Genomic DNA, 23575 nt, shown 5'->3' with positions numbered 1-23575 from the left:
CAAGCACATTCAGGACCACACAACTCAGTTCACTATCACTTTAATCCCTTTTGCATTCACAGTACAGGCACTGAAAGGGCTGTAAAACAGATCTTTATCTCTAAGGGCATATTGACTCTATCCACATAAATCAGTTTAATAGTCATACCCTGTCCACAGGGAACTATAGTTCTCTGGCAGCAGAAGGGGTAGGGATATCAAAATTCTTAGTACCACCACCAAATTCAATAGCAGCACTAAAGGCAATAATATAGACCAAAACAATAATATACTGTCATTATATCATTATCATTGAGAGACAGTGTGGTATAATGTTGGACAAGGACTCTGGGAGACCAGTGTTTCAATCCCTGCTCTGCCATGGAAACTCACTGGGCAAGTCACATTCTCTCAGCCACAGAGAAAGGCAATGGCAAACTATCTTTGAACAAATGTTGCCAAGAAAACCTAATGAGGGCTTTGTCTTAGGCTAACCATATGTCATAAATGAGTTGACAGCACAGAACAACAACAAATAATTATCATTGCCTTGATACACCTTCTCATTTGCACAAATCTCCAAGAGATCTTCAGAACCACCATAAAACAATAAAACACAATTATCAGGAAGGAAGTCACAGTTTAAAAAGCAAGATCAGTTTAAAAAGCAAGTTTTGGTTACTGCTTTATGGGTGGCGTGGGAAATCTAACCTGGAGTAGCAACTGTGACCACAGAAACATTTGCCATTATGCAAACTACAAGGGTGTGATCATTGTTTTTGCACCTGAGGCAAGTCATGAGCCTTAGTAACAGAATCTAGGGCCAGAATCTGGGGCTATCAGGAAGAGCCTTTCCAACTTTATCAAAGGGGTCAGAACCTTTCCCCAAAGTGGGTTGGACTTGGGGATCCTGAATGCAGCCTACATCTCAGCTACCACCATCCTACTTCCTGAACTCACCATGAACTCTGGCAGCAGAGAAGAAGCATTGAGTGGCTGCGGAGGCTGCAGAGGAGGCTCACAGTATAAATTGGTAGGCGTCAGAGTCTTGATGATACAGGCACTGTTGCCAATGAGGACCCTCACTTCGTTCTTGCTGATGCCAAGGTTCAAGCCTTCTCCCTTTCAGGGACACAGAAAGGAAAGTAAAAAGTCACAGGTGCAATGCAGTGTAGGAACACAGAAGATGAGGCATGTGATGTGGGGTAACGTCACCCTCAATCCCTTTCCCTCACAAATGAACACTATGGACTCTAAGTATCAGACAGCTTTCCACCAGTCTAGTACCTTCCATATGTTTTGGTTTTCAGCTCCATCAGGTCCAGCCAAATAGAAAAAAAGATATGGGATTCTAGGAGTGGTAGTACCAAGCATCAGGCGGGAGAGGGGGATTGGTTTTTACTGGTTGACCAAGTGTGCTTGATGAATAAACAGACCAGTATACTTGTATACCTCCCTAAATACCCTAAATGAACTAGATCCTGTCTGAACTTGGAAGCAAAACAGGGTCAGCTCTGGTTAGTACTTGGATGAGAGACAGCTAGCGAATACAGGTGCTGTAGGCTATATTTCAGAGAAAGGAACTGGCAAAAGCACCTGAGCTTTCCTTGCCCTAAATAATACTTATGAAATGCATGAGTTCACCATACGTTGACAGGCAATTTGAAGGCAAATACATATAGAAATGTGAAGTCAAAAGCTTTCATGGCCGGCATCCATCGTTTTTTGTGGGCTATGTGGCCAGGTTCTAGAAGAGTTTCTTCCTGACGTTTTGCCCGCATCTGTGGCTGGCATCTTCAGATGCGGGCAAAACGTCAGGAAGAAACTCTTCTAGAACATGGCCACATAGTCCGAAAAACCCACAAAAAACATATAGAAATATTTGGGCAAATGTCCCCTCATCCCAATTCAAACTCCAGTGAAGAGTTGACATTTAATGAAAAAGTTCTTTAAACACCAAGCAAAAACAAGGCAATAACTCCATATGCTGATCATTCAGAAAATGACACTAAGCCTGTACAATTTGTGGCCCACAAAGATGAATTTAGGCATCCAGCCAGAGGTATAGTGGTACATTACGAAGGGCATGTGCTAACTCCTTCGGTCATACTCTCAGGGAGGCATCCAAGAATGCAAGCAGCTCTATAGATCCATATCAACCAACCATTTGCAGAAGCTTTAAATCCCCAAAGAAGGAGGTCTTTTTGTAAAGGGAATGTCTCTTAATTGCCCATTCAAGACAAAGTTATATGAAAATATTCATATTACTTGACAGGAAAAATTCACAACAATTTATTGTTGCTGGAAAAATCCATTCACCTACACTCCACTACAGCTATGGCAATGCACTTCAGCCCTGTATGTCCTAGCTCTGCTGTGTCATGGATGCTAGCTATATGGAAACATTCCTTCCACAACAACATCTCTCAGAATCTCCTAGCCAGTATTTCCAGTGGCTATGCTGTCTATGAGTTTCTGGAAGTTATATGCCAAAACCCCCTAACTTTTCCAATAAGAAAGAAAAGACTAATAAAACATCTGGTTGAATAGTAATAGCAGCTGAACTGCATTCTAATAGGATGTGGATTTCAACTTCTACTAGCCTGATAACTGCAGCACAGGTTTGTTGTTTGTTTTGGTTGGATAACAATTAAAAGCAGATTTTATCTGTATGTGTAAAGAGGAGCACATATTTTCTGGATCAACTCCCAGGCAGCAAGAAAGCCTAGTTAATATTATTTTCTGGCATTTCCTCCCTTTGCCCCATCAATCAAGGCTCAAAGATGGTGATGATGCTCATAATGGTTTGTAGATAGTGCACCTGTCATCAGTAGAGTGCAGGCTGCATCAGGGAATGGCAGAGCATCCTTGTTTCCTCCTCACAGAACAATATCCTTCCTCCTATATTTATAAGCCACATAAGCCATAAACTCTCATATACTGACATCAATATATTTTGTGTGGGAGGGGAGGAAAGAGTTCTATAGTGGGGTTACCCAATCCAAGAGGTATGAAAGTTCAAAATGTCCAGAGGCAGCAAGGAGTCCGGGAGCACTTTAAAGTCTAGTATATTTATTATAGAACAAGGTTTTGTGGACTATAACCCACTTCATCTCTTTCATAAAGCCTTACTCAAAATTTCAGGTACATGACAGGTAAGGGCAAGATTGTAAGCATTGAGGCCAGAGGAATATCCCTTATTAGCCTTAGCTATTAACAACATTGTTGCTATTTTCCCAAGGAACACTCTTTTCTCACTCAACATACAGTAGGCCCTTTGTATCTGTTGGGGTTTGGTTCCAGAACCACTACCACCCCTGGGTACCAAAATTCATTGATGCTCAATACAACGGTATTTTAAAATGGGGTCCCTTATATAAAATGGCAAAATAGAGATTTGCTTTTTGGAATTTATATTTTAAAAACATTTCCAAGCCGTGGATGGGAGAATCCATGTATACAGAGGGCCCACTGTACTAGCAGACTGCAATATGCAATATACAACAGACTCACCAGCAGATTCTATTGTCAAAAAATCCAGAGGGGCAGTGGGATAATGTGTGTGGAAATATAAAGGGGCAATGAAGGTGGACAGAGGGGAAGGAGGTTCCAGCAAGAATCATTGTGTCAGGAAGAAAGGGAAGGTTTTTCATCCTAGGAAATCACATTCTGCACTTCAAGACCCTCACCAACCTTAACATGGTCATGTTTTTACCTCTCTCCACTGGTCACTCACCTCTATGTCCAAGATATTGCCTGGTTTGAGACTAAATGGACGCCCAGTGGAATCCCGGCCAGGCCAGCGCAAACTGGGATTGGGATGATAGGAGAAATCCTGGCCTCCACTAGCATTGCTAAAAGGGACACGGAGTCCATCCAGCTCAAAGAGAAGGGACCGGAACTGAGCGTTAGATGGTACGGCTGGTGATGGGCAGAGAAGGAGAGTGGAGGAATTGATGCAACAAGTTTCCCAGCACTGTCAAGAGACAAGAGGCAAGTAAGAAAGTGAGCAAAAAGCCCTTCCTAAATTGCTCCTTTCAAGGCAAAAACTACCCCATGCACTCACCTCTAACAAGTCGCCCACCTCAGCACATGGGCGTGGGGGTGCAGGAGTCAGAGGGATGTTAGGTCCCAGTAAAGTGTCACATGCTCTTTTCTTACGCTTGCTTTCCACCTCCTCTGGCTCCAGGACTGCTTTGATGAGTGGCTGCTGCACCACATCCAAATTAGTCCCCTCCACGTAGATGATCCGTCCACCTCTGGGAAAACATGTCATTCGGAAAGGTGAAAAGTGGTGACAGCAGTGGGCCATTACTATATAATGGAAACAGATGTTTCATAGGCCACCCATCACTTTGACACAGATGCCACATCATCCTTCCTCAAGTTGGTGCTCTCTAGATCTGAAAACTTGCAGTAACCCCCATGTCAGCCAGAGTATGACCTGCAGCAAGCCACATCTTGCGGACGTTGGCTTGAGGAAGGGAGACATAGCATCCATGTCAAATTGATGGGAGGCATAGGCTCCATAAAGGTTGCACTCTGTCAGAGAATTCTAGTGTCACAATATACTACATTTCCCAGAATTCCATAGCATTGAACCATGGCAATTAAAGTGATGTCAACCTGGATTATTTCTGCTGGGTGGATGCAGCCATAATGTTCAACTGTAAAGCTGCCTTTGCACTGTCTTCCTTGACTTTCTTCAGTAGTCGTTCCAATCTTTGCTCTTTTGTTAATAATGTGATGTCAACTGCATATCTTAAATTGTCGATGTTCCTTCCCCCAGTTTTTACACCTCCTTCCTTGGAGTCAAATCCAGCTTTATGTGTGATACACTCAACATACAGTTAAACAAATAGCGTGATAAAATGCAGCCTTGTCTGACTCCTTGATAATTGCAAATAATGTTTAATATATCACAAATAAAGTGAACTCCTCAAATAACAATTCATTTATTCTTGGTGAGCTTGGGAAGATGTTATTTATTCCTTAATACAATTTTTATTATAATAAAATGTATCTTATGTTTTTAGTAAAACAAACTGCTATTTTCTGATATTTAAATGTTTTAATGATTTGTTTCTATCAATTCTTTTTATCCCCACTCCCAAATTCTACTTAGCACCACCTGCTTCTTCTTTGGTCATACCACTTTTGGTCATTTAGTCCCTGAGCAGAAAGCCAACAAGCAAAATGCCCTGCAGTTGTCCCCTCCACACTGACCTGCACTCTGCAACTTGTCTCTCTCCCTTCAAAACCATGCTCAAGACCTCTACTCTTCGTGAAACTTTTGGCTTAATCACAATGTCTTGAATTTATACCATGCCCTTTTCCTGGAATGGGATCAAGGCAGCTTCCAGACATTTTAAACAAGATTAAATTACCATCTTATTCTACAAAGTTTAAAAAGAATGAAATAGAATATATATTTTAAAAGCATGGTTAAAACAGGTGAAAACACATTTAACACCTAACTACAACTAACAGCACACAACTTCGCATACACTACTGCTATATAATTAAAAAACCAAAGGCCTGCCTGAACCTAGGTCTAATTTTCCTGGTGAAATTAAACCTAGAATCCCAAAGGTACATACATGGGCATACATTTGTGCTGATGCTCTCGCTTTTCTTTCTTGAACTTTTTTTCCACCTGTGGCACTTTACATTATACTAAACCCACATCCTCACATAAAACCACGACATTATTCCCATCTTTGGCCCGTCTGTGACTAACATTTTATTTTTAATTAATAGTTTGTGCAAGGGACAATTGGCCGCAAGGCAGAGAGTTTAAACCTGCCTATTGGCCCACCAAGAGCCAGCATGGTGTAGTCTGCAGCATTGGACTCCAACTCTGAAGACCAGGGCTCAAATCCTGGCTGTGCCGAAAGAACCCACTGGGTGACTTGGGACTATCACACGTGAGGAATTTCTCTTAATTTCGAATGAAAAGAAAGTGGGGGCCAAAGCGCATTTACATGAATTCGCTACTTCAGCGAATTTATGTGAATGTGAATTGCGTTCAGACTGGCTTTCCATTGCCTGAAAATAGCATGCCATTGCCCAAATTGGCGTGTGGTATGCAATAACATGAAACCCCATGATTACGTTCAGACTGATTTCCCATTGCCCGAATTTGCATGTGGTAGTGTATCACGCAATACGTTAAACCTCATGATTGCATTCGGATTGCTATTGGATTATACTTCCAATTTCCCTTGTTTGATAACGTCCTTGGGCAAGTCACACTTTTTCAGCCTCAAAAGGTGGCAATGGCAAACCCCCTCTGAAGAAACTTGCCAAGCAGTTCCCATGATAGGTTCACCTTAAGGTCATGACTTGAAGGTACACGCCAACAAAAATTGGCACACTATGTTCCTGACCTTATTCTCTCCTCTGCCCCTGCCACAGCATCAGCTATTTGTTTTAACACACACAGGTTACAGATATAAATAAAGCCATGTTTGGTTTGGCAGTTGAAATGTCATGCTTCTGGAGGAACCTATTTTATTTTCTCACGTATATGGATGTTGCTGTGTCATTAATGTTAGTATTAATAAATATTACAAATGCAATGTTTGGCTGATTACTCAGTTAGGCTAATAAAATAAAAAGCTTTTGACTGACTATAAAACAAGGCTGGGAAATCTGTGGTCCTCCAGAAATTGCTGTATTCCAGTTCCCATATGTCCCTCCAACAATAGTGAAGGACAGTGAGAGTTGTAATACACCAATGTCAGGAGAACCACATATTCCTCAAGCATTGCTATAAAAAGCTACCTTTAATTATGAGCCATGAGATTTGTATAGGGGGACATATCACACATGTGTAAGGACATGATGCCTTCTGTCCAACACCCCCACACACCTTCTTCAGGAACCTCCGGAGGATACCCCAGGAAGTCCTGGAGCATAGGAAAAGAGCTGGATGTTTTTCTGTCACTCCCCTGATTGAGGGTGTGTGTGTGTGGATTTTGTTGTTGCTGTGTGATCTGTCCAAAATTACAACCTCTGCAACAACCAAAAAAGTAAGTTGTATTCATGTAAGTTGGACTTACACCACTGTAACTCATTAACAGGATGTTGTTGTTGTGACAGCCAGCATGTGATTTGAGCACTGGAATACGGCTCTGGAGAGCAAGGAAAAAAAATCAGAGGTAGCTGTGTTGGCCATAGACCAAACAATGATACTTTTATTGGGAAAACCAGAATGCACAGTTATTATAATTGTAATTATAATGTTGTAATTGTGTATTTTGGTTGGCCCAATAAAGGTATAATTGTTTGGTGGATTCTGGAGAGCCAAGTTTGAATCCCCCCTACTGGGCAAGACATAGGCTCTCAGCCTCAGAGGAAGGCAATAGAAAACCCCTTCTGAATGAATCTTGCCAAGAAGACCCTATGATAGGTTCGCCTTAGGGTTGCCATAAGCTGGAAAAGACTTGAAGGCACACAACAACAACAACTAACTCACTAACAGGATGCCAGCCAAATATTTATAACAACTGAAAATGGTAGGTATGCGCTTAGATGTGGCAGCCCCTGCCTCCTCTCTCCTCATACAAACAGGGATGCCTTTTTCTAAAACGGAACCGGTTATGACATACCTGCAAAAATGAAGTATTTTTTTCCCTGCAGAGTTCTCATTCATTCACATCAATGTTGATTCAAATGCATCAATTGACTATGATTTCTTTCGTGAGATGGCGGCTTTTATCACACTCCTTAAGCCTATGTCTTACCCATAGAAGCTGGTAGAAGGGAAAGCCCCAGTGAGATGAGGATTGGGTGTATAACGGAAGGACTTCTCCCGCAGTTGGCGTTGCACCCCACCATACTGGACCCAGACAGGTGCCTCTTGTGGTTTGGAGCTGGCACTAGTGCGGCAGACTATGGCCCCTGGTTCAACAGGCTCCTCGCTGTTGGGTGAGAAAGAGCAAAGAGATTCTGTGAGATCTTGAGACGGGATTATTAAGTTACAAAGGGGAGAGTCAGAGTTGGGGGGAGATGAAAAGAACACCACTCACAGGATGCAAGGCAGGTCTCCAACATAGGCAGTGATCTCAGTGCCTGTCGCCAGCTCCTTCCCTGTGATGGTGATGCGGGTGCCTCCAACCATAGGGCCCAGTTTGGGATGAAGATCAAGAAGGGTTGGGTCCTGAGGAGAGAAGCACCTGTTATGGCTGCAGACAGTCCTTGTGGGTATCCATAGTTAGTAATGCACTCAATTTGCATGGCAGAAATAATGCAGTTTGACACTGTTTTAACTGTCCTGGCTCAATGCTATGGAATCCTGGGATTTGTAGCTGGTTGTGGCACCAGAGCTCTCTGAGAGAGAAGGCAAAATCTCTCACAAAACTACACATTCCAAAATTTCACAGCATTGAGACATAGCAGTTAAAATGGTGTCCAACTACATTATTTCTGCAGTGTGAATGCAGCCTGAGGTGGAACAGCAAATGGCTCAGAGCAAAGTGCATAGTACCCAAACCTAGCCTGGCACTTGAGACAGAAAATCTCACAAGCACTTGCAACCATCACCACCCCAGCAGTCAAAGTACAGGAAAAAAAGAAACAGAAAAATAAGCTTAAATGACTATTTGCCCTTTTGTAATGTGCCAGATTCGCTGCTTGCAACAGCTGTTTCAATTACAGAACTGGCCCTCTCCTCCCATATCCCTCTAAGAGGATAACAGTGACACAGTAACTGCACACATTATCAGGGGATCACTGGGCTAAAACATACCTAACTTTCTCCTTTCTCTAATGCTTCCCCACTTCCAAAACAAAATATTTCTCTTGGATAGCTGTCCCATTCAGTTCAACGTTTGCCAAACACTAACCTGGTAAATGAAGTAACTTTCAGAAACCCCTGGTGGACGGTCTCCTACAGTGACCTCAACAGGACCAGATAACCCTCGCCTTCCAGGAGATACGTCACAGACAATCCTGAAGGACATGAAGACAAGCTCTGTTATTTGGGAGCCAACAGAAACTTAAAGCACAAATTATTTTTAAAAACCCTACAAAGGACAGATTTGGACAATATCAGGTCTGTGGGTTAGAACTCCAAGGTAGCTTACAAAGCTTTTACTTCTATATTATCTTCCAGGCAAGATAACATATGTTAAAGTATAACTTAATAGATAACATATACAAAGCATAAGAGAAAGGGAGACTCGTTGTGTTTTTCAGTCCCTATACCTGGTGTGTTGCATTTGAGTGTGACAGATTAAAATTAAAATTTAGCTTAGCTAAAGGTTCAGTCGGTTTTTCCGGGACAAGTGTTCCATTTTGTCCTCCACTTCAATCTGATAAGTGGGGAGATTGTTAATAGTTTACATTACAGAGTAGGAACACTACAAGGAGTGTTGCTTTCTGTAAAATGAAAGACAAAAGTGTATGGTTTTTAAAAATGGAGAAGTATTTAGGAGAAAAGAGAGGTAATGACAGAGATTCTTAAAATTACTAGGAAATTTAATTGGTAGAGCCCAGGTTGAAGAAGATCTTTTCACTTACAGTTTGAAAAAGGTAACAGTTTGTTAGTCCCAACAACCCTCAAAACTCATTTCAAACTAATTTCATGTAAAATAGTTCAAAATCAGGCTTAAAAAAGTGTAAATTTGCCAATTGTTTCAGAATATGTTTGAACATGGTTGGGATGTCAGTCTAAGTTTAATATCACAGTTTTTGCCAAATCGGTTCTTAAATGTGTATTCCAGAGCAAACAAATATAGAAATCTGAAATGTTTCTTTGGTCCAAAACTTTACTACTGTATAATCTTTATTTAATATCCCATCCCATATCATGGGATCTCAGAATAGCATACAGTACAATCAATTTAAACGTTTCAAAACCATTCAAAACAGTGAGAAATAATTTAAACAAACTGGAGGCATATTTACCAACAATTTACCAAGTTAAAACAAGGCAATTTTAGACTACTTAAAACAGTTTCCATGCAAATGTGCAGATCTGGAGGAAGTCAGCCTCATAAAACCCTATGTTTTTACTTGACACTGGTGTTAAGCCAGAGCTATTGCCAACTGGCCCTCTATTTATTTATTTATTTATTATATTATATAATTTTTGTCCCACTTTTCTCCCAAAATTGGGACTGAAAGCGGTTTACAGTCTAAAAACTTACAATTAAAAACTTCACAAAAATACCACTAAAAACTTACGAAAGTGACAATTAAAACAGAACTGAACTGTTGCAAAATTAAAACAGATCAACAGTTTAAAAACAGAATACAATTAAAAAGATAAAAGCACTTTAAAACTATACACATTAAGCCTCTAAAGGCAAGATCTTCCAGAACTGCGGTTTCACAACAAATAATGCACTTTCCCAAATGCTCTCACAGTGTATTGCTCCCACTAGTGCAATACAATGAGGTAAGACACCTCCAGCAATCCTTGGGCAAGAATATAAAGGGAGAAGTGCTCTTTCATGTAGAGCTTCACAGAGATTTTGATCCCATGCTTTGTGATTCTACATGTGGATATATATACAGTATAACAGGCAAACAGATGGAAAGACACCTAAAATTATAGTACAGATGGATAGGACACAGAAATACACTTTCCTCTTTATTGTTGCTATTGTGTGCCTTTAAATCATTTCTAACTGATGGCAATCTTACGGCAAACCTATCACAGGGTTTTGGGGGGCTGAAAGAGTGTGACTCTATGGTCACCCAGTGAGTTTTCATGGGTAATCAAGCCCTGATCTCCAGATTTATAGTCCAACACTCAAACCACAACATCACATTTGCTCCATTAAAAATCTTTGCTCCACAAGAATTTGGTGTCATCCAGTAAAACTAAATGTCAGGACAGACAGAAAAAATGAATCCATCATATATGTTTGGGACTAGAGTTCTCACAAGCCTTTACCATTGGCCATGCTGGCAGAAAGTCACTGTAGTTTGTAAGTGAAAACATCTGAAAGTTGGAAGATTGCTTCACAAGATGTAAGTACTGTATGGAAGATGCTGACAGATGGATTTACATGGGGGGTCATATAACTTCATGGAGCAGGAGGTAAGGGAAGATAACTGTTAAGAACAGCTGTTGTGAAGACTGTGTGGAAACTCTCAGTTTAGAGTCACTAAACCAGTGAAGAAGGCTGACTGCAGGGGAGCCAGAGCCAGAAAGGGCTATTGCCTCCACGCTCTGATCATGGGCTTCCATGGCCACAATAAGAGTCAAAATGTGACACTTGAGGGTCAATATGCACACAATGGATAAGATGTGGGACCTTTGGTCCTATCCAAAAATTTTGCTTGGAAGTTAGTTTTTCCATGCTTTGAATCCAATGACTATTTTATGTGCAGGGAATTTGTAGCCAATGGAGAGTAGCAGAGCTCAGAAATGTTACTTTTATGGACTACAACTCTCAGAATCTCCCAGTGACCATGGCCATTGGCTATGCTGGCTGGGACTGTTTGAGAGCCATAGTCCTAAAAACTACCTTTCTCAAGACCTTGGAGAGAGAGAGAGAGCCATGCCTGTACATTATTATTATTATTAACCTTTATTTATAAAGCGCTGTAAATTTACACAGCGCTGTACATACAACCTTTTAGTTAGACAGTTACAGCGCTGTGTAAATTACATTACAGGCTTCCTTTAATAACACTGGCCTATATCATTATATCATGGCAGATCCATCAGCCATAAGAAGAAAAAAATGGGTAAGTCAAGTACAGCAGGGGAAAAACTTGGAAGTTATTGAGTACACAAACTGTCAAAGCCAAATGACTGAAGGAAGGAGGATTTTTTCACAGGCTTGTACAGCCTTATCTGCCTCAAATGTGGCGAAATAAATTGGCAGTAGGTGACCGATTTGTCATTCAGTATATTCTAGTTCCATTTCGATAAAAGAAAATTGGGAATACCCTTCTTTGTCTTTGGGCTTTGAGAGCTACTGATGTCCATTTCTGTCTTGCTGTGGTTCATCTTGAAGATTATTCTCAGAAGCCTCTCATGTAAATTAGAGAAGCTTGTTGGTTTTGTTTTATTTTAAAGTATGTTTCTACTTTTTACTTTGCACACACTTGCTTGAGTAAGGCTGCTTACTTCAAAGAAGTTGAGCCATATGCCAACCTATTTCAAAGCTGAACGCTTTTCCAGGTAATTTGGCTAAGGCCTACACTCTCTCCAGGAGATCTAGAGTTTTCCCCAAAGTAGACAATGAAACATTGTGAGGAAGGTATTTTCTTCTAGGACATTTAGTAGGAATTAAGGAGAGACACTATGGTGGTAGTTGTGTTGGGTGGCCTGCAAGCTGCATGCATTCCCCCTCCCCAGGATGTTTTTGTGCCTCTTGAGTCTACCCAAGGTCTGCTATGGTCCAAAACACACTGCAGAAATAATCCAGTTTGAGACCACTTTAACTGCCCTGGCTCAATGCCAGGAACTGTAGTTTTGTGAGACATTTAGCCTTCCCTGTCAGAGACCTCTGGTGCAACAACAAACTACAAATCCAAGATTCCCTAGCATTGAGCCAAGACAGTCAAAACGGTCTCAAACTGGATTATTTCTGCAGTGTGTTTTGGACCTATGTCACCTCCTGATGATAAAAAGGCATCTCTCCAGCCTAAAACAGCCTAGGAAAAACATGACATAAAATGCCACACAGAGGTCCTCTATGCATTCTGGGGCCTTTGGAGGCTAAAATAGTGTGTGTGTGTGTGTGTGTGTGTGTGTGAGAGAGAGAGAGAGAGAGAGAGAGGCTTTTGTGTGGGGTGAAACCCTTCAAGGAGCTTGACTAGATCCCAGTACTGCTCCTCCTTGAGACTATTAAATTTCTTACCGGGTAGAGACTAGATACATAGCAGGGTCAGGAACACATGGTAGCCCAGCCACCATCACAGTTTGGGCCACATCCTCAAAGCGATGACCCAGGTTGGATCCCGTCACCGTGAGAGAGATGCCCCCTTCCAATGGTCCACTGAGGGGATAGATCTAGAAAACAGGAACAAGGTATTATAGCTGAAATTTGCTCTTCTTTTACCAAAACAACACAACTATAAAATAAAGCAAAACCAAAAACAACCCACAGTGGCATGTTAGAACTAGTTTAGGCAGACTTCAGACTTGCTGGATTTTTATCTCTTTTTTCTGAAAAACTAGTTAACCCCAAAGGTGCAAAATAGTGGCACATGGACACAGACACATTGTAAGCATTAAAAACGAGAGAATATAAAAACAGATGCTCAGCTCAGAAATTTTTGTTCAATAGTCCTGTCATCATTAAAAATCAAAATGAAAATGACAACCCAAAAGGAACCCTTATGTGTCAGTTATCTAAATTAAGGGATTTTCTTTGAATAGACATCCAATCATACATACTCCTAGGAGCTATTTAAAGTGAAATAGGCCAGACTCCTGTCTACAGCCACAGAGAATGCAAGTGAGCAGAGCTGGGTCACTATCAGCTTCTTGGCTCAAGCTCTGGACAAAACATAGAGTGGAAGAAGATCCTCCTATTGGATCAGCAAACAACTGTATCTATGGGCCTAAAAGGGTGATACTTACAGAATGAATCACTGGTGATGGGCAAGCAACGGGCCCAGTTTTGGAGGGACACAATTCCTCATAGACGCAGCCAGACACCTCTTTGCTCTGGCACCACACACAGCGGAAATGTGGAGGGGCAGCCTTGCAGCGGCTGCAGTCAGAACGACCAGCAGAACAATTGTACAACGTCACTGAGGGGGAAGTGAAAAGGTAAGGCAGTGAAGATGGTATCTAAGTTGCATTATTCTACTGAGATTTCTGTTTCAGACTTAATTCATTTCATACCCAGGGAAGACTGACAGGAAAGACAGCAGTATTTTGAGTTTTGAAAGGCAGCAATACTAAAGGAAGGGAGGTGATAGTGATGGGGCATATTCAGCACTTCATTTTACACCCAAAAGAAAAACCAGAAATATTGATAGCTCTGAAACAAGGACAAGCAGCATCCAGGAGGAAGACTGGACCCCTGAAAAACTTCAACGGGGGCAGGGGGGGCACCCTGTTCCTCTAGCAAACTTTTGTATTGCAAAAGAAAAGAAAAAAGCAAGGGAAAAGCCACATTTTCCTTTAAAAACAAGTTATACAGGCGATCATGTTCCTTTTTTCCCAGGCGATCATGCCACTTTTCTCCCAGGCTAGGATACAAGGCAGCTTCCACAAGTACACATTAAAAATGTTTATAAAAAGTGTAAAATCAATTAAAAGCAGAATAAAACTTCTGACAGGTTTCCAAGAGCAAAATTCTGTTTTAACCAAAGGTATACATGTGCTACATGCCATTTTTTCCCAAGGAAATGCTGGTGTTGTTACTGCAGAAGTCCAGCAATACAGCAGCAGTTTTGATAGTGGAGCCTTTGTAGGCTGCAAAAACAACAGTGGGGGGAACCATGCAGCCCAGGTATTATTCATCCAACTCTATGAACTATGCAAAGTTTGAAAGAGACAAAATATATTTGCTAGGTTAGAGGAATTTGTTATGTGTGTGTTGTGTATGTTATTGACTTATTGCGATTCTAAGGCAAACCTATCCTGGGATTTTCTTGGCTAGATCTGTACAGAGGAGGTTTACCATTGCTTTCCCCTGAGGCTGAGAGCATGTAACCTGCCCAAAGTCACTCAGTGGGTTTCATGTACGAACGAGAATCAACCCCTAGTTTCCAGACTTGTCCAACACTCAAACCACTATGTCACACTGGCTCTGTACAATGTGCTCAAGTTATTTTGGTTCAATATCATGGAGAGGAGCACAGAGTAATATAGGACACCCAAATCCCACTCACAACCACTGTGAATCTGTAAATTTCTCTCCCCTTCACTCCCTCCTAGCATTTAAGCTTTTGTTGGGCATTGTTTGTACAAGCATGTGGACTAGAAACCAGCTTTTCTTTTAGAATTAGAAGGTAGCTGAATTTTGAAGGCCACTACCCCACATTCTGCTCCAGTGGGACTTCACAGATAGGCTTGGATATACTACAACTCCAAAAATACAGCCTCTAGTGCTCATCCCTTACCATGGAGGTCTCCACGGCTGTCAAGGTGCTGGTCATCTCCCACCATAACATAGAGAGGGACACGTAGCTCTGGCACAGGCTGTATATAGCTATATGCCTGGGGCAGACACTGCACATGATAGGATGCTCCTCTGTCCCCTTCTTCCAGGGATGCTGGAACTGAAACCAGGCTTCCCTCCACCTCCAGCACACACGAGAGTGTCACTGGTCCCTGAGGAGGAGAACAGAGTGAGACACAGGCCTGGATAGCTGACCAACCACTTCACCACCAGCCCCACTCCAAAGTCTGTATAGCTCTGATCCACCCATCTGTCTTTTCCTAATCCTTATCCCAGTATGCTGATTTTAGTGATTGTTGCGATGTGAAGCCCCAAGGAGAAGGACTACCTCACTTGTGTAACCTTTACAGTGAACTATCATGTTGTTAGGCAATATGGCCCTATGACCTAGGAGCACTGCTCAAAATTGTGGCTTATGGTTACAAGGCATCTTCAAATCAGCTGTTTATATTTCCAGAACTCCCCCGAAAATATTGGGACTCTCAGTCTGCAAAGAGGCTATGGATTCCCTCCAGCTAAGAGCTAGGACTGCTATTATCAGAAACACAATTACTAGAGTTTTTAGGATAGTGGTTCTCAGTCTTTGGTCCTCTAGATGTTTCAGACTTTAGTCCCCAAAATTCCAAAATATTGGCTATGTTGGTTGGGCTTCTGGGAATTGAAACCCACTGGATGACCAAAGATTCAGAAGCACTGCTCTAGGTAAAAAAGCTTCAAATATATTCCACTCTGCAATGAAGATACAGTGGGCCCTTCACATTTGCTGGGGTTAGGGGTACAGGATCCCCATGCAGGTGAGGAAACTGCAAATAAAAATCCATTATTTTTTTTAACCTGAGGGAACACCTCTCTAGGAATCTCAAACCTCCAGCACAATTCCATGGTCAACATCTGCCAGAGGCTGACCACAGAAATGCATTGGAGAACCTGAAAATGACTAAAGAAATATTCTCTCTAGAAATCTCTAGGTCCTCCAGTACAACTTCTGAAAGACATTTACCATAGGGTTGTGATGGAGGACCTAGACATTTCTAGAGAGAACACATTAAATCAAATCTGTGAATAATCAAATCCACAAAATTCAAAGCCACAAATGTAGAGGGCTGACTGTATACCACTAGTGTCACAACAGTAGATGGCTTATCTTTCAAGTGCTCTATCTTTTCTCACCCTCTTGTCCTGACTTAGGACATTTACTCACTTACCAATAACAAGGGCAGGTTCCAAGCAACCAAATTCAGTGGCATTTCTATACCAACAGGAATTAGGTGTTTCTCCCCATTGCTCCCCACACTGGGACATGCAGCTGGACCCCGGGGCTCTTCAGTGAGCACCTACAAGACATAGGAGGGGTTATTTGTTATTGTTGTTGTTGTTTTGTTGTTGTGTGCATTTGACTCATTTCCAACTTATGGCAACCCTAAGGGGGGAACTATAATGGGGTTTTCTTGACAAGATTTGTTCAGGGAAGGTTCACCATTGCCATCATTTGAGGCTGAAGAGTGTAACTTGCCCAAGATCACCCAGTGGATTTCCATGGCTGAGCCGTGATTTGAACCCTGGTCTCCCAGGGTCCTAGTCTAACGCTCAAACCACTGCACTACACTGGCCCTAGGAGGGATTATATGCAGCTACATTTTCTTCCTTCTTTTCCTGCTGCCATATGTTACAGAAAGCCATTGAAGACTCCAACTCTTATTCACCTTCTGATTGTAAACAAGAATCTCTTCTTTGGGACAAGGACCTTCAGGGACACAACGATGACTGGATGGACACCAGTGGCACATCCAAGAACTGTCGACACATGTTCCACACCTATGGGAGAAAGCAGCCAAAATAATTGTTTTTAATGAGAACTGTGGGAAATCAGCAAGAGAAAAGAAAAGTAGGTGGACATCCCTGGGAAATTTTATATACTGTACTCAAAAATCACATTTCCCTATTACTATTTTCTTTTAGCAAGCGTAAGAATGGGTCTGCAATATAAAGCTGAGAAGCCCCAGAGCTCTTACTGCCAAATGTTGGGTGCTTTAAGATGTATTTTTATGCTAAACAAGGTACCCAGGGAAAACACACCCTGTTTTAGGGGAGATGTGCATTCCCAAAACCCTCAAGGAGGCAAGAGAGCCACCATCCTTGCGTGTTTTGTTTCAGTACAAAACATGAGGCTTTTAGCAAATGGTAGTGAGGGAAAAACACTTTTGGTTGCCGGCACACTATCCATTATTTATGGTGTAGGAGGTTATAAACTATGACAGGATACTGGGTGATGAAATTGACCCCAGGGTTCACCAAAACTGCCATCCTCCGCTTAAAGCTTGAAAATTTGAAGTGAAAATGTTAAAGTTAGGGGGAGTTTCATAGGATTTTCAATAGTCAAAGGCTGAAACTTCCATGCGTCACAAAGTTCCTTGCTCTTCTCAGTAACTAACAGAAGTGGGCTAAATTACACAACAAAGCAAATATAGGTATATGTACTTAACTTGGATATTTTACTGAGAAATTCTGGAATTTGGTTTTCCTTTAGTACAAAATTTCTACTTTTTTGGTGCAAAAAGTACACAGAATCATCCTTTCAATGGAAAGCATCTTGCTAGGCCCAGCTCTCTTCCCATCCTGTTCTAGCAAATAAGGTTGTAAAGAGATCTTGTAGCATCACTGAGACTAACTGTAAGAAAGAAGTTGGCACCATGAGCTTTCATAGACTTAATATTTCCTCGGATGTATTTGATGGCTAAAACAACACCAAATGGATCTGAGGGAGTAGGCTTAAGTCTACAAAAGCCCATGCTGCCAACTTCTTTCTTTCAGTTAATCTCAAAGGTGCTACAAGATCTCTTCACATCCTGACTCACACTGCTATGTCTTTGAATTCTAGTAAATAAGGTTGTGAGAGTAAAACCTGGAGAGTAGTCCTGTACCTTTAATGGCTGTGTAGAAAAGGGAATTTCAGGTGTTGTTTGTTATCTGGATACTGGACAAGCAACGCATGCTGAAATTCCCTCTTCAGTGCAATTATTAAAGGTATAGGAACCGTCTCCAGTTTTCAATCTGGCAACCCTACTAGCAGACCATTGTCTTGCAAATGCCTCTTAATCCCAAACCTTCACCCCCTCCCCATGCCTCCATCCCCACTCAACATTTGCTCACGGGGTGGCATCAGCGAGTTGGCTCACAGCATTACAGTCATAGAAGGAAAATCCCACAGAGGTCACAACCACATCCCGAAACATCAGCGCTAATGCCACCGTCACATGATCTGGGGAGAGAAAAGGAGAGGATAATGAGACACAACTGAAAATGGGAGTAGCACCCACTGTGCAAGGTGGAAAACCCTGTAAACACACACATACACACAGATGACACCACTTCATTTCTCTCCCTGTTTAAGGCCACTGTGTTGAAAATTCCTCCGAGAGTCTCTGTCTGGTGTAGGCTAGAAGCATTTATGGTTGCCAGGAAACAAGCAAGCACTTTCTCTCGCTAAATCCACAATGCAGCCTGGCTCAGAATCTTAAACATGGGCAAAAGCAGCCCAAGAGACTATAGGGGCCTGAAGCAAAGATACCAAATGACATGAGACTGCATCCAGCTCCTGTCACAGTAGTCAAATCTATTTTAAAAATCCCCACCCCCTCTATGGGAACCTGCTCTTGGCCAAACCTATACAACCTCACACTGCAGAATCACAAGTTCTTCCACACACAAATCAAGCAGGCCCACACTACAGGTTGAGTCTCTCTTATGCGGAATGTCGAAATCCAAGATATTCCAAAAACCAAAACATTTTTCATGGCTTGCTGAGATATTAATACCTTTGTCTTCAGTGAAAACAAAGTTTGTTTCATGCACAACATTATTAAGAATCTTGTATAAAGTTATCTTCAGTCTATGTGTATAAGGTGTACATGAAACATACATGAATTTTGTATTTAGACTTGGGTCCTATCTCCAGGATATCTCATTATGTACATATATGCAAATAAAGGTATTCCAAAAAAAACCCATAATCTAAAATCCAAAACACCTCTGGTTCAAGACTTTTGGATAAGGGAGTCTCAAGTTGTAGCACATTTGTCCCTGGCATGCTAGCTTTCTTTCTGTTGTGCTGCTGTGTGCCTTCAAGTTGTTTTCTGACTTAGGCAACTCTATCACAGAGCATTCTGGGGCTGAGAGTGTGTGACTTGTCCATGGTCACCTAAGATGCATCTGCACTGCAGAAATAATCCAGTTTGACACCACTTTAATATGGCTTGGTGTTATGGAATCCTGGGATTTGTAGTTTGTTATAGCACCAAAGCTCTCTGACAGCAAAGGCTAGATGTCTCACAATTCTACCATTCTGAGAATTCCATAGCATTGAGCCTTGACAGTTAAAACAGCATCAAACTGGATTATTTCTGCAGTGTGGGTGTAGCCCTAGTGGGTTTTCTTGGCTGAACGGGACTTATTTTTATGGGATATTCAGTCATGTGGATCCCAATCTGTTGCCTGAGGTGGCACAGCTCAGCCCCAGGATTAGTGAGAACCTTGGACTACCTTTTGTGTACCAACCTAGATACTGGAAAAGACCCACGTTTACTAATTCACTCTACACAATTATAGTGCTATGGTTCCACTTAGTTAGCGATAGCTGCATCCAACAGAATTCTGGGATTTGTAGTTTAATGAGGAACTAGAGCTCTATGGCTGAAAATTCTAAATGTCCCCTCTCTAAACTGTAAATCTCAGGATGCCACAGGATGCAGCCATGTAAGTCTAAGTGGTATCGTAATACTACAATTGTGTAGTGTGAAAGGCAATGGTTTAAGGATCCTTTGAAGAAAGGTCGTTTATGCTACAGTTCATACATTTTTCATTGATTTGCAAGCCTTCATTAGAGCCCATAGCCAGACTAGAAATTATAACCCTAATGAATACAGTTCTGAGAAAGGGAAGAAGCACGACTTTCCCTATATTCCCTGTGGCAAACCAGTAGAACTGGTGGCTTCAGAGTGTAGCAATTCTCATTAAGCTTCCTCGGGGGAGTCAAACTGGGTGTGTACTCCCCAAAGATTTATGAAGACCTTGCTGATGGAACCAATGGTTCAGACTGGTAATTTGTAAATATGCAATTTCCACACCGTCTGCTAGGTAACAAAATGCAACAGGGAAATAATTCCCCACATTATTCCTGTTCTGACTCCCACAGCAATGCCTGGAGTCAATACACACAGATTACTCAGTGTTAGATATTTTAATTATGCAAACCAAGGTGCGGAAATATGTGATCCTCCAAATGTTCTTGGACTGTAGCTCCCATGATCTCCCTCGTCTCTGGCTATATTTGCTAAGGCTGACAGGAGTTGCAGTCCATCAACATCTGGAGGGCCACATGTTCCCTGGCCCAAACTAAAATAAAGATTGCATACCAGGGTACTGAAGGCCATTTCTCCATCAGTTTTTGTATATGTCTGTAACCCGGCAATTCTAATCTACATCAGTGATTAGGGACATTAATCAATGACTGAGATTGATCCAGCAATCACTAATGAAGGCTGCCAAATTCTCAAGCGGCAGCTGCTGCTGTGCTTGGTCTGCCAACATGTAGCAGGCTATCATGTTTTTATCTTCATGCAGCACCAATGCCACATGTCAGGGGATGTGGACATGGTGACTCCTGAGCATAGGGGTCCTACCAACTCCTCTGTTTGTTGTTGTCATTTGGTTTATCCTTTCATTGGCAACAGACCTTTTCACCATTCCTGCTGCCAGAGGTCTGCTACCTTTCTAGCCTTGTGTGATATCGATCATAAGCAAGGTTTCTGGTCTGCAAAACCTCAGATTCCTACAAAGTTATCTGGGGCTAATAGTGCCACTGTCTTCCTGCTATGAAATGCTTCCACTGCTGCAGATCAAACAGCAGCTAAAAGGCACAGAAGCAAGACTTTTGTCAGGAAGCCTAGTGACAACCCATTTTGGAGTAACTGGGAGGAATAGGAATAGTAACTGGGAGGAATTTTCACTCCCACAACAATACTAAGGTTACTTTCCGGAGACTACAACTTTCAAAATCCCACAGCCAGCAAAAGGATAACATTCCCAAGCTCTAGTGTAGAGAAACTACCACATGTTAAATTAAGCATGCATTTTGAACCTGATTGTTTCTACCCTGCAGGAAAATTAAGCAGGCAGAAACAAAATCCAAATCATGCTCCTGATCTTGATTGGGGTCTGTGCACATTTGCCATGGAACAGTAACTCCCATTGGGGCAAACAGCAGCCCCATGAGGTGCCCTAGTGTGAGGCCATGTACAACACATACATCTCACACTCACCTTTGCCTTCTTGGGTAGGCGGTACTTGCTGGGGAACAGGTGAAAAGCAGCGAACCCAGGAGTCTTGTAGCTGGGCTGGGCTGTCCTGGGTCCCAAAGGCACAATGGTAGTTCTCTCCCTCAGCCAGTCCGGGGAGACGAGGGACTAGCAGGGAGACCTGGGAAGAGCAGGAGATACATATCTTATTTAGCTAGACTGGCTTTTCTGCTTTTATTTAATATACACATATTCACACTCACATACATGTTGTTGTTGTGTGAATCCAAGTCAATTTTTACTTATGATGACCCTTAGGCAAACCTATCACAGGGTTTTCTTGGCAAGTGTCTTTGGAGGGGGTTGTTTTTGCCTTCTTCTGAGGCTAAGAGAGTGTGACTTGCCCAAGCTTACTCAGTGAGTTGCTCCCCCTTCCCCAAACAGTTGGTCAAGTCTGTGGGGTGACGGAAACAAAACCGCTGGGAAAACCTAGCCCTAACTAGGAGACAGCTTGAACCCTGGTGGGGATTTGAACCCTGGTCTCCAGATTCATAGTCCAATGCTCAAACCCCATACTATGCGCTCTCTCTCTCTCTTTCTCTCGTTCTCTCTCTCACACACATATATATATGGAAAATGTGATTCCATATTTTACAGTTCCAATAGCAATGTTTTACTTTGGCTCACATCAGTTTAGGTTTAGCAGATTAGTTGCTTTGGAAGAAGAAGCAATTTATAGATAATAAATATAAATATTATATATACAGAGAGAGATTTATATATATGCTGCAGCCACAAAGTTGCTAGTTCGATCCCAGGCCTCCAAGGTTGACTCAGCCTTCCATCCTTTGTAGGTCAAGTAAAGTGAACATCCAGCTTGTTTGGGAGCAATTGGCGTACAGATTGTAAACTGCTTAGAGAGTGCTGAGTTCACTATGAAGCAGTATAGAAACGTAAATGCTATTGCTATTGCCCCCCCCCCACACACACACACACTAATATACTTATAAATATAAAGTAAAGTTTAAATTGCTTCTTAGCTGTTGTCTTTGACCCCCTAATTAGCAATAACAAAAGAAACAGCATGCAAATGGAATGGGGACTCTCCTCATCACTGGCTGAACTTGGCCCATGGACTGGAGATTCCCCATGCCCACATTCACAATAACAAACCCAAAACCTCTGTCCTCCTCGCTCACCTCTGTCTGCTCTTCTCGGCTCTGGTTGGCAGGTGACATCTGTTCCACTCTCAAACATTGGCTCTCAGTGCCATAGCTCCACAGCCAGTGATTAGACATTTCATGCCGCTCACACTCCAACTTCCGGGTGCACCTATGAAAATCAAATAATTGCGTCAGAGATGGCACAACAAGACACAGATTCTTCCTTTAAAGAAAACTTACACATCCTGCTATCTTTCAGCAAAGATGCACCTGCTCTGTAGGACACACCAACCACAGAAGGGGTCTCTGGCACGCAGGCATGAAGCACAGTCCTGGAAATGAGGACATTCTGAAACTGGGACCTTGGAAACCTGCAGTACATTGAAATCAAACATTATTTAGCTCCATTTTTCTTCAGAGAGAAAGGGAAAAAAGACAATCTGTATTCTACAGTAGGTTCTTGGTCTCTACTGGGGTTTAGTTCCAGAACCCCCTATGGATAACAAAATCCATGGATGCTTAAGTTCTATTATATACAATGGTGTTGTAAAATTCTTTTCTTTTCTATTCTTTTATATATATTTTTTAAATCGCATCTCACCAAATTTTCACTTTAACCACATGAAACTATGTATTATGTAAATACGTTTAGGCTATGCATATGATATTGGAATTTAAAGCTATAATTTTTAATTTTGCTAGTTGTTTACATTACATCGGGAAGGATTTCTGACATTAAAAGCTGTTCAGTGGTGGAAGACGATGCCTCGGAAAGTATACTTCTTTAAGCAGAGGCTGGATGGCCATTTGTCCGGGGTACTTTAATTGTGTATTCCTGAATGGCAGGGAGTTGGACTGGACAGCCTTTGTGGTCTCATCCAAATCCGTGATTCTATGAACCATTATCATTACATTCAGTGAGATACAAGAATTATGATGTATAAGTATCATTAATACAAAAACATTCCTAAGGATTCTATATGGTATGATGGAGAGGAGATCAACTGGGGGGTGACACCATGAGTTACCATATTGG

At 41.9% G+C, this 23575-nt stretch overlaps 1 protein-coding gene across 2 annotated transcripts in view; it reads right to left on the bottom strand.

Moving 5' to 3' along the window:
• The window catches only part of PLXNB3 (plexin B3), an 81445-nt gene that overhangs the window by 28455 nt on the left and 29415 nt on the right, over nt 1-23575 (bottom strand). The window contains exons 5-19 of one of the 2 annotated variants that reach the window (XM_089486052.1): nt 22810-22910; nt 22576-22708; nt 21401-21557; nt 18234-18342; nt 16787-16898; nt 16289-16417; nt 15025-15235; nt 13532-13704; nt 12807-12958; nt 8829-8934; nt 8013-8143; nt 7728-7904; nt 4046-4238; nt 3716-3955; nt 940-1101 (exon numbers count right to left, since the gene is read on the bottom strand). In XM_089486052.1, coding sequence (XP_089342178.1) covers nt 940-1101; nt 3716-3955; nt 4046-4238; nt 7728-7904; nt 8013-8143; nt 8829-8934; nt 12807-12958; nt 13532-13704; nt 15025-15235; nt 16289-16417; nt 16787-16898; nt 18234-18342; nt 21401-21557; nt 22576-22708; nt 22810-22910 — 2286 coding nt within the window. The remainder of the gene's footprint in view (nt 1-939; nt 1102-3715; nt 3956-4045; nt 4239-7727; nt 7905-8012; nt 8144-8828; nt 8935-12806; nt 12959-13531; nt 13705-15024; nt 15236-16288; nt 16418-16786; nt 16899-18233; nt 18343-21400; nt 21558-22575; nt 22709-22809; nt 22911-23575) is intronic. The other variant, XM_089486059.1, reaches the window with a different exon arrangement.

This window comes from Sceloporus occidentalis, unplaced genomic scaffold, assembly GCF_023333645.1.
Source record: "Sceloporus occidentalis isolate IW3139 unplaced genomic scaffold, rSceOcc1.0.p SCAF_1, whole genome shotgun sequence".
Taxonomy (NCBI): domain Eukaryota; kingdom Metazoa; phylum Chordata; class Lepidosauria; order Squamata; family Phrynosomatidae; genus Sceloporus; species Sceloporus occidentalis.
Note: the sequence above shows the minus strand (reverse complement) of the source record. Positions and strands in the feature narration are given on the sequence as shown.